Source organism: Clupea harengus, chromosome 13, assembly GCF_900700415.2.
Source record: "Clupea harengus chromosome 13, Ch_v2.0.2, whole genome shotgun sequence".
Classification (NCBI taxonomy): domain Eukaryota; kingdom Metazoa; phylum Chordata; class Actinopteri; order Clupeiformes; family Clupeidae; genus Clupea; species Clupea harengus.
Genome location: NC_045164.1, coordinates 12,783,181 through 12,797,226, shown reverse-complemented (window position 1 = coordinate 12,797,226; position 14,046 = coordinate 12,783,181). Strand labels below are relative to the sequence as shown.

At 48.0% G+C, this 14,046-nt stretch overlaps 1 protein-coding gene across 2 annotated transcripts in view; it reads right to left on the bottom strand.

Moving 5' to 3' along the window:
• Positions 1-14,046, bottom strand: part of slc8a1b (solute carrier family 8 member 1b) — a 93,646-nt gene continuing 79,600 nt past the window's right edge. For both annotated transcript variants that reach the window (XM_031578673.2, XM_012840453.3), the window contains exons 4-7: positions 10,226-10,368; positions 9,502-9,601; positions 3,652-3,927; positions 1-464 (exon numbers count right to left, since the gene is read on the bottom strand). In XM_031578673.2, the coding sequence (XP_031434533.1) occupies positions 88-464; positions 3,652-3,927; positions 9,502-9,601; positions 10,226-10,368 (896 nt within the window). In that variant the 3' untranslated portion in view covers positions 1-87. The remainder of the gene's footprint in view (positions 465-3,651; positions 3,928-9,501; positions 9,602-10,225; positions 10,369-14,046) is intronic.

Genomic DNA, 14,046 nt, shown 5'->3' with positions numbered 1-14,046 from the left:
TGTGTGTGTGTGTGTGTGTGTGTGTGTGTCTGTGGGTATGTGAATGTGTTTGTGTGTGTGTTTGTGTGTGTGTATGTGTGTGTGCATTCAGAAGGCTTTGATGTGGCAGTACGCCTCCAGCGAGCTGAAAATGATGTACAGGAGCCAGAAGCTGAAGAACATCATGCAGGTGACGGCCTTGGCAGTCCGGGGGCCCCCCAGCTCGCCGCCGATGTCGGGCCGGCGCCGGTACATGAGAATGGACACGCTGATCAAGGCGAAGACCGTGAAGAGCGTGACGGAGAACGCCAGGTTGCCCGGGTCCACCCGGAACTCTCGGCCCTGTGAGTTGTGGTAGATGGCCGCGATGGACCACGCCACGCCGATGCCTAGGAACACGTTGACCGCGTTGCTGCCCGTCACGTTGCCGATGGACGCGTCGGCGTACTGGTCCTGGATGGCCGCCACCTTGCTGGCAAAGGTGTCTACGGAGAACGAGAGACATGTACGTGTCATTATTGGTCGTGCCAATAGACGAAATGAGAGAGATAGAGAGGAAAGAGGCAGATAGAGATCATGACGTGAAAAAAAGAGATACGTTTGAGAGAATTTGTTTAAATCCACTTTCTTTCTCTCTCTTTCTCCCTCTCATACACACGCACACACACACACACTGACCATGGCAGCTAGAGGGGAGAGTGTAAACCCTAGAGTGCCTGAGCCGCTGTCAGCCCCGCTCTAATCCCTCTGTCACCATGGAGAAAGGCTGAGGGCAACAGGCCTTGAGAGAAAGACAAACAAGGGAGGGTGCCCTGTACATACACACGCGCACACACACACACACACACACACACACACACACACACACACACACACACACACACACACACACACACACAAACAGACACACACACACACACACACACACAGACACACACATACAGTCTTTCTCTCTCTCTTTCTCTCTCCCCCTCTCAGACACAAACACACACACACACATTAAACAATGTGGGTTTGATTTGTTACAGTGTGGTTAACCTCATATGTACATTTGAATAAGGGTGTTTTTATTGTCAAATGCTGTGGTTAACATTCTGCTCTCTTTCCACCCTCTCTCTCTCTCTCTCTCTGCTTTTTTCGCTCTTTCACCATTTCATTGCTGTGCATTTTTAAATGATCTCCTTTTCTGTTCCACTGCTGTATAAACAGGAGAGTGCTTAACTCCCCCCGCTGTTCCATAAGATTTATTACATTAAGTGTGGACGATACACTGATAATGTAATTCTCTGCACACTGCAGCTGAGAACCTTTCCCCATGCAGAATATGGGTGAAACACATTTCAATGACTTCATATAAAATAAACGATTGTAATTGAGTAATCAGTACAGGGAGACTGTGACCTCAATGGGGAAGCTTTTAAGCAAAGCTCAAACAATAGCTACTGATGTCAGAGAGTCCATTTTTCCCTTCCCTTCTCCGCTCCTTTGTAACTAAACCTTTAGAACAGTACTCCGATGAGGGCACATGTGCAGAACCCGTCAGAAACTTGTGAAGAACCATTTCACTACCCAACGACTCTGTTTAAACCCCCACAACAAAAGGTTAAACGCAGGACCTTTGCTGTACAAGGAACTGTTTGCTGACAAATAGTTCTGGATCCAACCTTTACGGTCTGTGTTCTTCCATGGGAACGGGCGGACACCTTTCTGGTCAGCACTTAACCCTGCTGCAAATGATCTCCGCAACGCGGAGCCCTCGAGTGGAGATCAGATGGTGCGGCCACGGAGGGGCTGAGGGTTTTTAAAGGAGTTTGCTGACAGAAGCTGTGAAGTGAGGGTAGAGGAGTGAGGGGAGAGGAGGGGAGAGCTGTGCTGCTAACAACTTGCTACAGAAGGGAGGCGTTAAAAAGGCTGATCTCCAAAACCCGATTGGGATAGGCGCCGAGACAAGAGGAGAGATGGCACGTCTCACTCTCTCTCTCTCTCTCTCTCTCTCTCTCGCTCTCTCTGTCTCTCTCTCGCTCTCTCTCTCTCTTTCTCGCTCTCACACATACACACAAACACACCTTGGTATTCTACAATATATCAGTCTACCATCTGTACATCTCTTGGGATTGTTTGAGTTTGCTTGCTTTGAATATCTTTGTCTTCATAGTCATTCCCGTGAGCACTGGTTGGTACCACAAGGGGGCGCTCCAGAGTCTGATGCAGGGCTCATCTCTCCCACTCCTGGAGGTGATGTGCCCAGGTGATGTGTCTCCATCTCTCTCTGCCCCACCACTCTCATCAGTGCCACTCTTCATTAGCTGAACACATCTAATTACACTAATCAGGCTCGTTAGAGTTACACAGCGACACGGGGAGAAGGAAAACAAGGCCGTGGGGGAGCTCCCCCTGGAGCAGGACTGAGAGACGCAGGTTTAACAGCGTTCATCCCCATCTGCTCCTCTGTGTTAGCTCACACCTACACCAGCATGAGACGGGAGACTAACCGATGACTAGACGCGCCCTAGCCACAAGCACAGCCACGAGAGGTCATAACTAGTGCTGCTAGATATCCATGGAAACATGGAATGGTGATGTCGGTACTCTAGCGTGTGTGTTACGCTGCTGTAGGAGAGCATAGTTCATCTTCCTCTTCCTCTTGGAGTCATCATCTTTCTCTGTCTCTTCCTCTCTTCCTTACTCTTCATGTTATTTTATCGTGCCTTTCCATCTCTGTTGTTTGCCTCATGTCTTTCTGCTCTCCTCATTCCCTTCCATACCCACTCCCTTACATCACATCCGTCTTTCTTTCAGCACGCCGTTATCTATCTCCCCCCCTCTCGCTTCAGTGCCCCGCCTTTTGTCATTTCAGTGCTCCAAAACACCACTACTGCTACATGAGCGGAAAGGTGCGGCCAACTCCTTGGTTTCTCCCCCCCCACACACACACATTTCCACCCTTCTTCTTACCGCTTGTGGCCTTTTTCCATTTAAGACCAGGGACAGCCTGAGGCTTTCCTCTGGCATAAGCACCGTGCATAGCCTCGATCTCCTGTTCCATTAGGAGTTGGAATATTGGGGACTTTTTTCAAACAGAAGACCTCAACCATAAAAACTTGAAAACAGTACTTAGTTTTTTGTTGTTGTTAATATTTAAGCATGTCGTGAAATTGTTGAAAACAGTGTCCTTGACTCCATTGCAAAGATTTGATTTGTCCGTAGATAGTTTTTCTTCACAAATACAAGTCATTTCCGTTGCTAGGCAACCTAAACTAACACTACCTATCTATCTCTAAATTTCTCCCGTTTTGTTGTTGAGTTTTCAAACTGAGGTCTTTGGGCCCTGGCTCCAGTCCAGTCTCAGAGACGCATGGTGTAAATGTACCACTTCTGTCTCACTCTACTTCAGTTCCCTGTCCACCCTCTTGTTCTCCTTCACCTCTTTACCTACATCTTTCTTGTCTGTTCTCATTTCCTCTCTTTTTCCATCTCTCCACGTGTCCCCCTCCCTCCATTCCCTTTCTTCTCTCCTTCTCTCTCACCTGGCACATAGATGCCCAAGGCCTCAAGAATACAGACATTATAATGCAGCGGAGAACACACACACACACACACACACACACACACACACACACACACACACACACACACACACACACACACACACACACACACACAGTAGCCCACCTGGTACAGACGTCCCGAGAGCCACAAACACCACGGCGGTGACGGAGTCTTTGAGGCCGACGGTGCAGCCAAAGTGGGAGGCCAGGTCTCCGATGAGGGCGGTGAGCAGGCCGATCATGATGATGGACACCACGAAGCAGGCCCAGCCGTTCCAGTAGTCGGTGGGGGGCACAAACGCAAACAGAACCTTCCAGAACACCGTCAGGAAGTGCATGACGTAGTCGAAGCAGGACGGCAGCTTCTCCTCGCCGCACTCCTCGTCATCATCATCTTCACCTGAGCGGGAGGGGAAAGAACAGAGGAGGAGAAGAGATGAGAGACAAGGAGAGCGAGAAGAGGAGGCAGTGAGTGAAGGCCATATGAGAGGGAGAAGAGGGAGAGGAGGAGATAAAAGTGTAAGGTGAGCAGAAGATGAGGAAGAGAAGAGAGGGATGAGAGAAGAAAGGAGAGAGAATAGGGGGTGTGAGACAGGAAGAAAAGGAAAGAAGAAGAAAAGAAGAAAAGAAGGTGCCAACAGTCCAGTGAGCAGAGGGCTGGAGGAGTGTGTGTTCAGACTCCAGTGGGGATAGAAGCAGAGCCCAGAGAGTCAGAGGGATTCACTCCAAATGTCAAACGGCTGATTCATCAGCATTGCACATACACACACACGCGCACCACACACACACACATACACACACACACGCACCACACACACACACATACACACACACACACATACACAAACATACACACACACACGCACCACACACACACACATACACACACACACACATACACACACATACACACACACACGCACCACACACACACACATACACACACACACACACACACATACACACGCAGCCCACACACACACACACACACACACACACACACACACACTCACACACACGCACTCTCTATTTTCTATTTCCCAATCTGTGGCACCCAGTGATGGAGCCGCCTGTAAATTCGGGTTAATTCTCCTATGAATCCACCAAAGCCACATTCTAGTACACTCAATAAAACATTCAAACATAATGAAATCAATTCAGACAGTTTGTTCAAACACAGTCTAGGCCGCTTAACATGCCATCATTCAGACACTAACGTACAGTTACACTCAATTCAGTTCAGACACACTGACAGAGAGCATACCACCATTCGAAGACACGCAGCTGATCTTCCCATATGAACTTACACTACACTCTCCACTTCAAAGACATCCAAATTAATTACACGGTGTTATGACTCACTGTCTTGTGTGAAAAATACTTTTAAATGAATGACAGTATTCATGAGTATGTAAGTGTATGTGTGGTTGCGTGTGTATGTGTTTGTGTGTATGTGTGTGAATGCTCAAGTGGTCTCTAAGAGGGTATTTGTGCATTCAAGCTGGACTTCAGAAGAATACAAAAGCTGCACAAAAGACAACACCAGCCTGTCAAAAATGTTAAGCAGAGCATTTGATGCAGAGGCTCTCTCTCTCACACACACACACACAGGCCTTTGAAGGTATCACTTTAGTCAGGGCTTTTTAAGGGAGATTAAATGGAGCATCAGGTCCGTACTCGGCCAGTGGAGTTAAATATAGTGTTAGTGACAGGGCCGTGGGGTGCTCCTGGGCTCCCAGCCACGCATACAAAACAAAGTGTGACACACACAACAGAGCAACGCCTGGAGAGTGTAAACACGCATAACAGACGCATGTGCATGTACACACACACACACACACACACACACACACACACACACACACACACACACACACACACTAACACACACTCACTCCCTCATAAATTAAAGTACATACAAAACTCCCTCCCTCTCTCTCTCTCTCTCTCTCTCTCACACACACACACTACATCAACTTTATGTTCTTCTTTCCGGCTCCCCTCCTCCTTCTCATCTTTCATGCTGTTCCCCGCTCTCTCTATCTATTCTCATCCTCTCTCTCTTGCTCCATCCTTCCTTCTCTGGCAGAGAGAGTGTGTGTCAGATGGTGAGGGGCGAGGCGGAGGGTGATGACTGCTGAAGGGTGTGGTCCTCAGGTCACTGGCACGGAGCTGCTGCCCGCAGGCGTACTGCTAAACCTGTCACACACACTTCCTGTGACAGATGTACGCGTGCACGCACAAACGCACACATTTCCTGTGACAGACTCACACATGCACACACACACAACTTAGACTTCCTGGGACACATGTAACCCTCTCTCCCCCACTCACACACATTTCTGTGTAACAAATACACAACTACACTTACACACACTGAAATACAGACACACACACACACAGATACACAGAGACAACCAAGCCAATCAAGCCAACCTACCAACCAGTCGATTCAGAGTCATGACTGTAATATAAAATCTCTGACTACTCTTTGCCATGCACCCATTAAAGGCTGTATTCATTTAAGGCCGATTTAAATGTCTCTGCTGTCTGGTTCATATTGAGTATTGTAAGTGCGGTGATCCTCTTGGCTCATGTGCAGGGGGCTGTGGTGTGGCGAGTGTGTGTGTGTGTGTGTGTGTGTGTGTGTGTGTGTGTGTGTGTGTGTGTGTGTGTGTGTGTGTGTGTGTGTGTGTGTGTGTGTGTGTGTGAGTCAGACGTTAATGGGGTTTATCCATCAGTCTGGTGGTGGCCGGCTGCGTCCCTGAGAGTCTGGCAGGGAGGCGTTAAAGAGATGGAGCGCTTCATCAGAGTTATTTGCCCTGACCACTGCAGCCTCTTCCCCCCTACACTCACTGACCTTCCTCCCTAGGCCTGCTGCTTTATAGGCCTTAGAGTTAATCATTCTGCTCATGCATACTGAAGGAAAGGGGCACACACACACACACACACACACACACACACACACACACACACATACACACACACACACACGCTTGAGTTAACACAAACGCACTCCCAAAACAAACACACACATGCACAAATTCATACCCACCAAGCCTAACACACACACACACACACACACACACACACTTGTTGCGCTGCTACTCTAATATTTTACAGCATACACACATATACAAACATAGACACACACACACACACACACACACACGCACACGCACACGCACACACACACACACACATACACACACACACACACACACACAGGCCATTGGGTTAGAGCTTTGTTCATAAATCAGTCTGGACTCATTCCAGTCTGAAAACACAATCATTCTCTCTATATATGCACACACACACACACACACACACACACACACACACACACACACACACACACACACACACACACACACACACACACACACACACAGACACAGACACAGACAGAAAATCAGAGACACTCTTTTAGAGTAACCCTTGGAATGGAAATACGTGTGTGTGTGTGTGCGTGTCTGTGTGTGTGACTGAGATGGTTCATTTGAAGGTGAGTGTCATTAGTATCGTAGCAGAAGACATGGCTATGAAAATTAAATTAGACAAGTGGAAATGAATGATGATGTCCAGAGGTCTTGCGCACTTGTCTATGAAGACCTAGGTAATAGCATAGACTAATACATATGTATTATGTATATGTATGCACATATGTGTGTGTGTGTTCGTCTATGTGTGTATGTGTATCCATATATGTGTGTGTGTGTGTGTAAGTGTATATGTGTGTGTGTGTGTGTGTGTGAGAGATTTTTGATAGTTAATGCAATATGGAGATAAAAACCTTCATGTATGTCTTTAAAATACAACCAGATAGAAACACAAGTGCTGTAATGTACAGTCATCATAAAACACAAGGTGTTGACTCAGGCTGTCTGTACCTGAGGGTAGAAAAGGTTTGACAGGTGAGTGTAAATGTGAAAAAGGTGTGTGTGAGAGAGAGAGAGAGAGAGAGAGAGAGAGAGAGAGAGAGAGAGAGAGAGAGAGAGAGAGATAGAGAGAGAGAGAGAGAGAGAGTTATCTCCCAGGATACGATGTGTGAGCGTAAATGTTTCAGACACCGCATCTATCAGGCCAATGCAGTTGATGGCTCTGAGCAAATTTCGGAAATTAATATTCTTCTTGCACACGCACGCACGCACACACACAAACACACACCCTGCTCACACACGCACGCACGCACACACACACACACAAACACACACCCTGCTCACACATGCACGCACACACACAAACACACACCCTGCTCACACATGCACACACACACACAAACACACACCCTGCTCACACACGCACGCACACAGACACACACAAACACACACCCTGCTCACACATGCACGCACACACACAAACACACACCCTGCTTATTGGAGGCTGGGGACCCACACCTTTGGGTCTTTCATTCCCTCTCAGACTCCCAACACATGTGGTGACATTTACTGGGCTTTTCTGCATGGCTAAACACTGCGCTCCAAACACCAGACTAATGCTCCTCTGGTCTGTGTGGGTGTATGCGTGATTATACAGGTGTATGTGTGTGTCTTTGTGTGTGTGTGTGTGTGTGTGTGTGTGTGTGTGTGTGTGTGTGTGTGTGTGTGTGTGTGTGTGTGTGTGTGTGTGTGTCAGAGAGAGACAATGAAATGGAAGGAAGAGAGAGGGAGAGAGAGAAATGGAGATAAATGTCGCTCTAGCCAAACCCTGTCATACCATTTTGCTGGTGCAGGTGGATAAGAAATGGCACCTGAATCCGACAACAGGAGGCCTGTCTAATGCATTATATACATTTGATTAAGGCTTCATATCAATGGGAAGCTTTTTTTTGCTGATTCTCTCCACACTCTCTCTCTCTCTCTCCACACTCTCTCTCTCTCTCCCTCTCTCTCTCTCCCCAGTTCTGCTAGCTTCTTTCCCTTTCTCCCCGGCCTGCTAAAGTTCCACCTCAGCAGTAATGGAGGGTCTGCTCTGAATGTTAAGTAGAGGAGCTGCTGCTTTTCTTACGGGAGCTCCAGCCCCCCCCCCCCCCCCCCCCCCCCCTCCTCTGTGTCCCGCTCTCCTCTTCTCATTCATGACTTCCTCTCTATCGCTCTCTTTACCGCTCAAGGCATTTCGCCATTTCTTTCTCCTTCTTTCTCTATTTCTCTCCCCTCTTTCCCTTTTCACTGTATCTTTTCTTTTACACACGCGCTCTCTTTATTTCTCTTTGTGGACGCATATGTGAACACATTATTTGTGTGTGTGCATGAGGTCAAGGATAAGCTATTTGCCCTGACACGCAAACACACCAACACGCAAACACACACACACACACTCATGCGCACACACTAAATAGTCGCAGGAGCAGCTGTACCAGACACTGGGCACGGTCAGACATCTTTGACATAACTTGTCCTCATGAGGAAAAATACTTGTTTACCATCCCTTTTTTCACGCTCTCTCTTCTTCCCTCCATACCTCTCTCTCTCTCTCATTAACTGTATATTAGCCTGGCGAGGGCATGCATCATACACAGGCACTTAAGATGCTAATGGAGTGTGATGGGGTCGCGGGTGGAACTGGAACTGTGAATTCCTGAAGAAGGGAGGTCTATTTTGGGTTCAGTGCATGGAGCCCACAGGAACTCTTCTCTCCATTTCCAGAGGGGTGGAGGGGGATGTGGTTCTGGAAGACAAGTGGGGCTAAAATATGGAGCATGGCTGAATAAGTCAATTATATTTGACTGTGGTGAACGCGGCACCGCTGGACCCATGGCTACGCTTCGTCCTGCAGTTACACGACACGGACACTGGTGGGAGCTCTTGTGAAATGTTATGAATGGAGAGCCCCTGCAAATGTAGCCATCTTCATGGTTCACGACACTCACGTAATGCATTAAATAGGAACTCTCTCTCTCTCTCTATCTTTCTTTCTCTCTCTCTCTCTATCTTTCTTTCTTTCTCTCTCTCTCTATCGCTTTCTTTGTACTTACCAGCGCTGACTGTGATGGCCTCGATGAACTGATCTCTCCAGCTGTTAGTGCCCACAAGCAGTGCCAGGTTTGTTTTCTTTATCAATTTATCCACTGTATTCTGCAGAGAGGGGGAGAGAGAGAGAAAGAGAAAAAGACAGAGAGCGAGAGATGACGAAAAGACAAAAGGTGGAGAAGGAGTCCATTTTAGAACTGAAGGGCTCATTAACAAGTATGATTAGATGCACACACATGCCCACGCGCACACACACACACACAAACACACACACACAAACACACACACGCACAAAGACCAATTTAGCCCCTTTTCAGACAGTGCAGGACACATGACTGTATGGGCTTGGACTCATCAGTCTTCGGCCAGTGGAGTGTGTGTGTGGGTTGTAAGTATGTGTGTGGAGTGGGCCAAAGAGTGTGTGTCTGTCCGTCTGGAATGTGAATCCATCTGACGTCTGCGTCAGGTTGGAGTGTGTGTGGGTGGGAGGAGTGGAAAATGGGAACTCACATATTTACTGACTCACACACACACACACACACACACACACACACACACACACACACACACACACACACACACACACACTCACACACACACACACACACACACACACACACTGATATGGAGAGAGACACCCATACATTGACTAACTAACCATACAGGTGCACAGGTGCACATGTACATACATACAGACACAGACACACACACACACACACACATATTTACCTTGAACTCGTAGGACTCCTCGATGATGATCTCCAGTTTGACATGGTCCCCCAGCATGGGCCTGCCCATATCAGCGATGCATCTGTCACCATCAGCCTCTCCTGTCAGTGGCTCCGCCTCTTCCTGTTCTGGCTTGCCCTCCTCTGCCGGGCACAAGCAATCAGCATCTCAGAACACATTGCAGTAGCATTCACCAGCCAAATCCCCAGGAAATGATGAGAATGAAGTGGAATGAGAAGGAAAACAGACACACCACTCATCCACACACACACACACACACTACTGTCCTTCACCCAAGTTCTAACTGTATCATCCATTCATTTGATTGGATATATGGTCTGTTCACATATACACACGCACACACACAAACAGGAACACGCAGGCACATACACATACAGATAGAGAGAGAGGGAGAGGGAAGTAGTGAGATATAGAGAAAAAGAAAAAGAGAGAAAGAGACAGAGGCAGAGAGAGAGAGAGAACACACCATACATTACTCCCCCACAGTACAGAATGCAAGGGAAAATGGGAAATTGTGAAATGGAATGGCATGGAATGAAATGGGAATATTGTGGAGGTGATGAGAATTTTATGGGATACATTATCTCAGATTGCTTCCAGAGTGGGAATGGATTCTGTATTATGGATGGGTCTCTGTGCAGGGAGAGCAAGCGCCACCACACAAAATAAACACACACACGCACACAAACACACAATCTAATCAGGACTGAGGGGGGTAGGGCGTCTCCCTCTTCTCCTCATTTTGCTCCTTTCCCTTCCCTTCGGCCTGAATCCCCGTGCTTAAGGCACAGCCATGGCTTTCTGGGTGAATCTCTGTGCTTAAGGCACGGCCATGGCTTTCTGGGTGAATCTCTGTGCTTAAGGCACGGCCATGGCTCTCTGGGTTAATCTCTGTGCTTAAGGCACGGCCATGGCTCTCTGGGTGAATCTCTGTGCTAAAGGCACGGCCATGGCTCTCTGGGTTAATCTCTGTGCTTAAGGCACGGCCATGGCTCTCTGGGTGAATCTCTGTGCTAAAGGCACGGCCATGGCTCTCTGGGTGAATCTCTGCGCTTAAGGCACGGGCCTTGGCTTTCTGAGTGAATCTCTGTGCTTAAGGCACGGCCATGGCTCTCTGGGTTAATCTCTGTGCTTAAGGCACGGCCATGGCTCTCTGGGTGAATCTCTGTGCTTAAGGCACGGCCATGGCTCTCTGGGTGAATCTCTGCGCTTAAGGCACGGGCCTTGGCTTTCTGAGTGAATCTCTGCGCTTAAGGCACGGGCCTTGGCTTTCTGAGTGAATCTCTGCGCTTAAGGCACGGCCATGGCTCTCTGGGTGCACATTGGGCTGTTTGTGGGGCCACAGGGCTGAGCTCTAATAGAGAGAGAGAGAGAAAGGAGTCTGACATGGCCAATCACCATCACTAATCACCCTTGGTCTACTCAAATGAGCATCAGACACACACACACACACACACACACACAGATTACTGACGCTCAGATGTGTGTGTCCCCTCCCCCCTTTCTCACATGTCATTTGGTTTCAGGTGCCTCAGCCTGTGGTTCTGCTGCTGTCTGTGTATCTACTTTAACTGCTCCTCTTTTTTCCCTTCACATCTATTTGCTCTCCTGCTCTCTGCCCTTCCGCTCAGCTCTGCCGTCTCTTTCTTCTCTTGTCCTCTTTCTCTTTCTCTTTCTCTCCCTCCGTGGAGCTTGCTCCGGTCAGAGGCCTGCTGGCTATCCACACTCCAGTCTTCAGCCTTCACGGACAGAGACAGAGCGAGAGACGGAGAGAGAGAGAGAGAGAGTGACAACAGGAGGAAGCATGAAACCACCTCGCTGCCCCACTCCTTTCCTCTTCTCCGCTCCCCCCTGCTCATCTACCCTTTCCTTACCCCCTCCCCCCATCCCCACTCTTCTTCTAAAGCGCCTTGAGACAATTTCAATTGTTATTGGCGCTATATAAATAAAACTGAATCGAATTGAACTGAACTCTTCTCTCCTTCCCTCTCCTTCCAGCTTGCCTGATGAGTAAGACCAAACAAGACCCCCCCCCTCTTCTTTTCTCTGTTTTTTTCCCTTTGAATGTCATCTTCTTTTTCTTTCTTTCTCTCTTTCTCTCGCTATAACTATTAGTGTCTGTCTGTTCCTCGGATGAGTCTGTTCAGCTTGATGATATGGTTGTCCACACACACACACACACACACACACACACACACACACACGCACGCACGCACGCACGCACGCACGCACGCGCGCATTTGAACAGCACTCTACCCATCAAAAATGATACACTGTAGAGACTGGTATTGTAATGCTTTGTATTGTAATTAGAAGCACCAAAGGATTCTGTTTTGATGGCGTTATATGTTTCATCTCATTAGCTTTCATAATTTATCAGCTAACAGTAGGTGTCAGAGACTCTGGCTTGGAAAATAAAGGACAAAATATCAGTGTCTGGGTGAAAGGGTTTATATATATAGAACTCAGTGTCTGTGCGTGTGTGTCTGTACATGTTTGTGTGTGCGTGTGTGTGTGCGTGTGCGTGTGCGTGTGCGTGTGCGTGTGTGTGTGTGTTAGAGGGAGAGTATGTGTGTGCATGTATTTATACTTTTGATCGTGTGTGGTTTTTTCCTTTGGCTTTGTATATGTGCACCTGTGTATGTGTGTGTGTCTGTGTATATGTGTGCGTGAGAGTGTGTGTGTCTGCGCATGCGCACATGGGCGGGCGTGTGTTTGTGTGTATGTGTGTCAGTGTGGCAGTCCAGTGTTATTACTGTGGCATGGCTAATTAGTGTCAGTAATTAGTCATCAGTTTAACTAGCCTCTGATTCATTAAGTAAACCTGTCTGACAGGTGCAGCCACCGTTCATTAACACACTGTGGTGCTGTGTGTGTGTGTGTGTGCGCGTGTGTGTGCATGTGCACCATGTTTGAGACCAACGGTTGTCTGTGCTCTGTGTCTGTGTGTCAATGTAAGTTGGAAGTCACAAGGGGGAAAAATGTGAACAGTACAGCACATTAGCGACCGATGTACATGTACATAATGTGAGTGTGTGGTTGGTCTGTGTGTTTGTGTAATGTGTATGTGGTCTTGCGTGCATGTGTGTGTGTGAGAGAGTGTGTGTGTGTGTGTGTGTGTGTGTGTGTGTGTGTGTGTAAGAAAGAGGGCTGAAAAACCCAGCCTCTGCATCCCGGCAGGAAGACAGATGACAAGGGAGCGGAGGACAGAAAGCAGAGGATGAGAGGAAAGGGAAGGGAGACCAGTCCGAGTCAACATGAGCTGCTGTCACAACCAATCAGACAAGGCCCCCAGACAGGGGCAGGCTGGGAAACATGCTCCCCACGGGGCTTTCCAGAGGGCAGTGTGTGTTTGTGTGTGTGTGTGAGTGTGTGTGTGTGTGTGTGTGAATGCATATGTGGTCCTGTCATCTGACTTACAGATGTGTGTGTGTGGCCCCGTCATCACAGACTAAAAGAACAAAAAAAAAAAGGCAAAATAGAGTCTTAAGGGAACTTGGGCAAAAGGAAAGGGCAAATATTCAGTTTTTCCTACTCTCTGTGTAGGTACTCTTTTGCTGTGCTCTCCATCTTTGACTAATCTTACATTGTGCTTTCTCTTTTTACTCTCTCTCTCTCTCTCTCTCTCTCTCTTTATTTTTCTATGTGTGTGTTGGTCTTGTTCAGTGTTGGGGTTTTGCTATACTAAGTGTTCAAGTCATTTGTTGTTTCTCTTTTGCTGTGTTTTGTCTCAATTTGTTTCTGTGCTCGACTCCTTCAGTGTGTGTCCAGTCTGTGCTGTTGTCTCCCTGTGCTTGCCC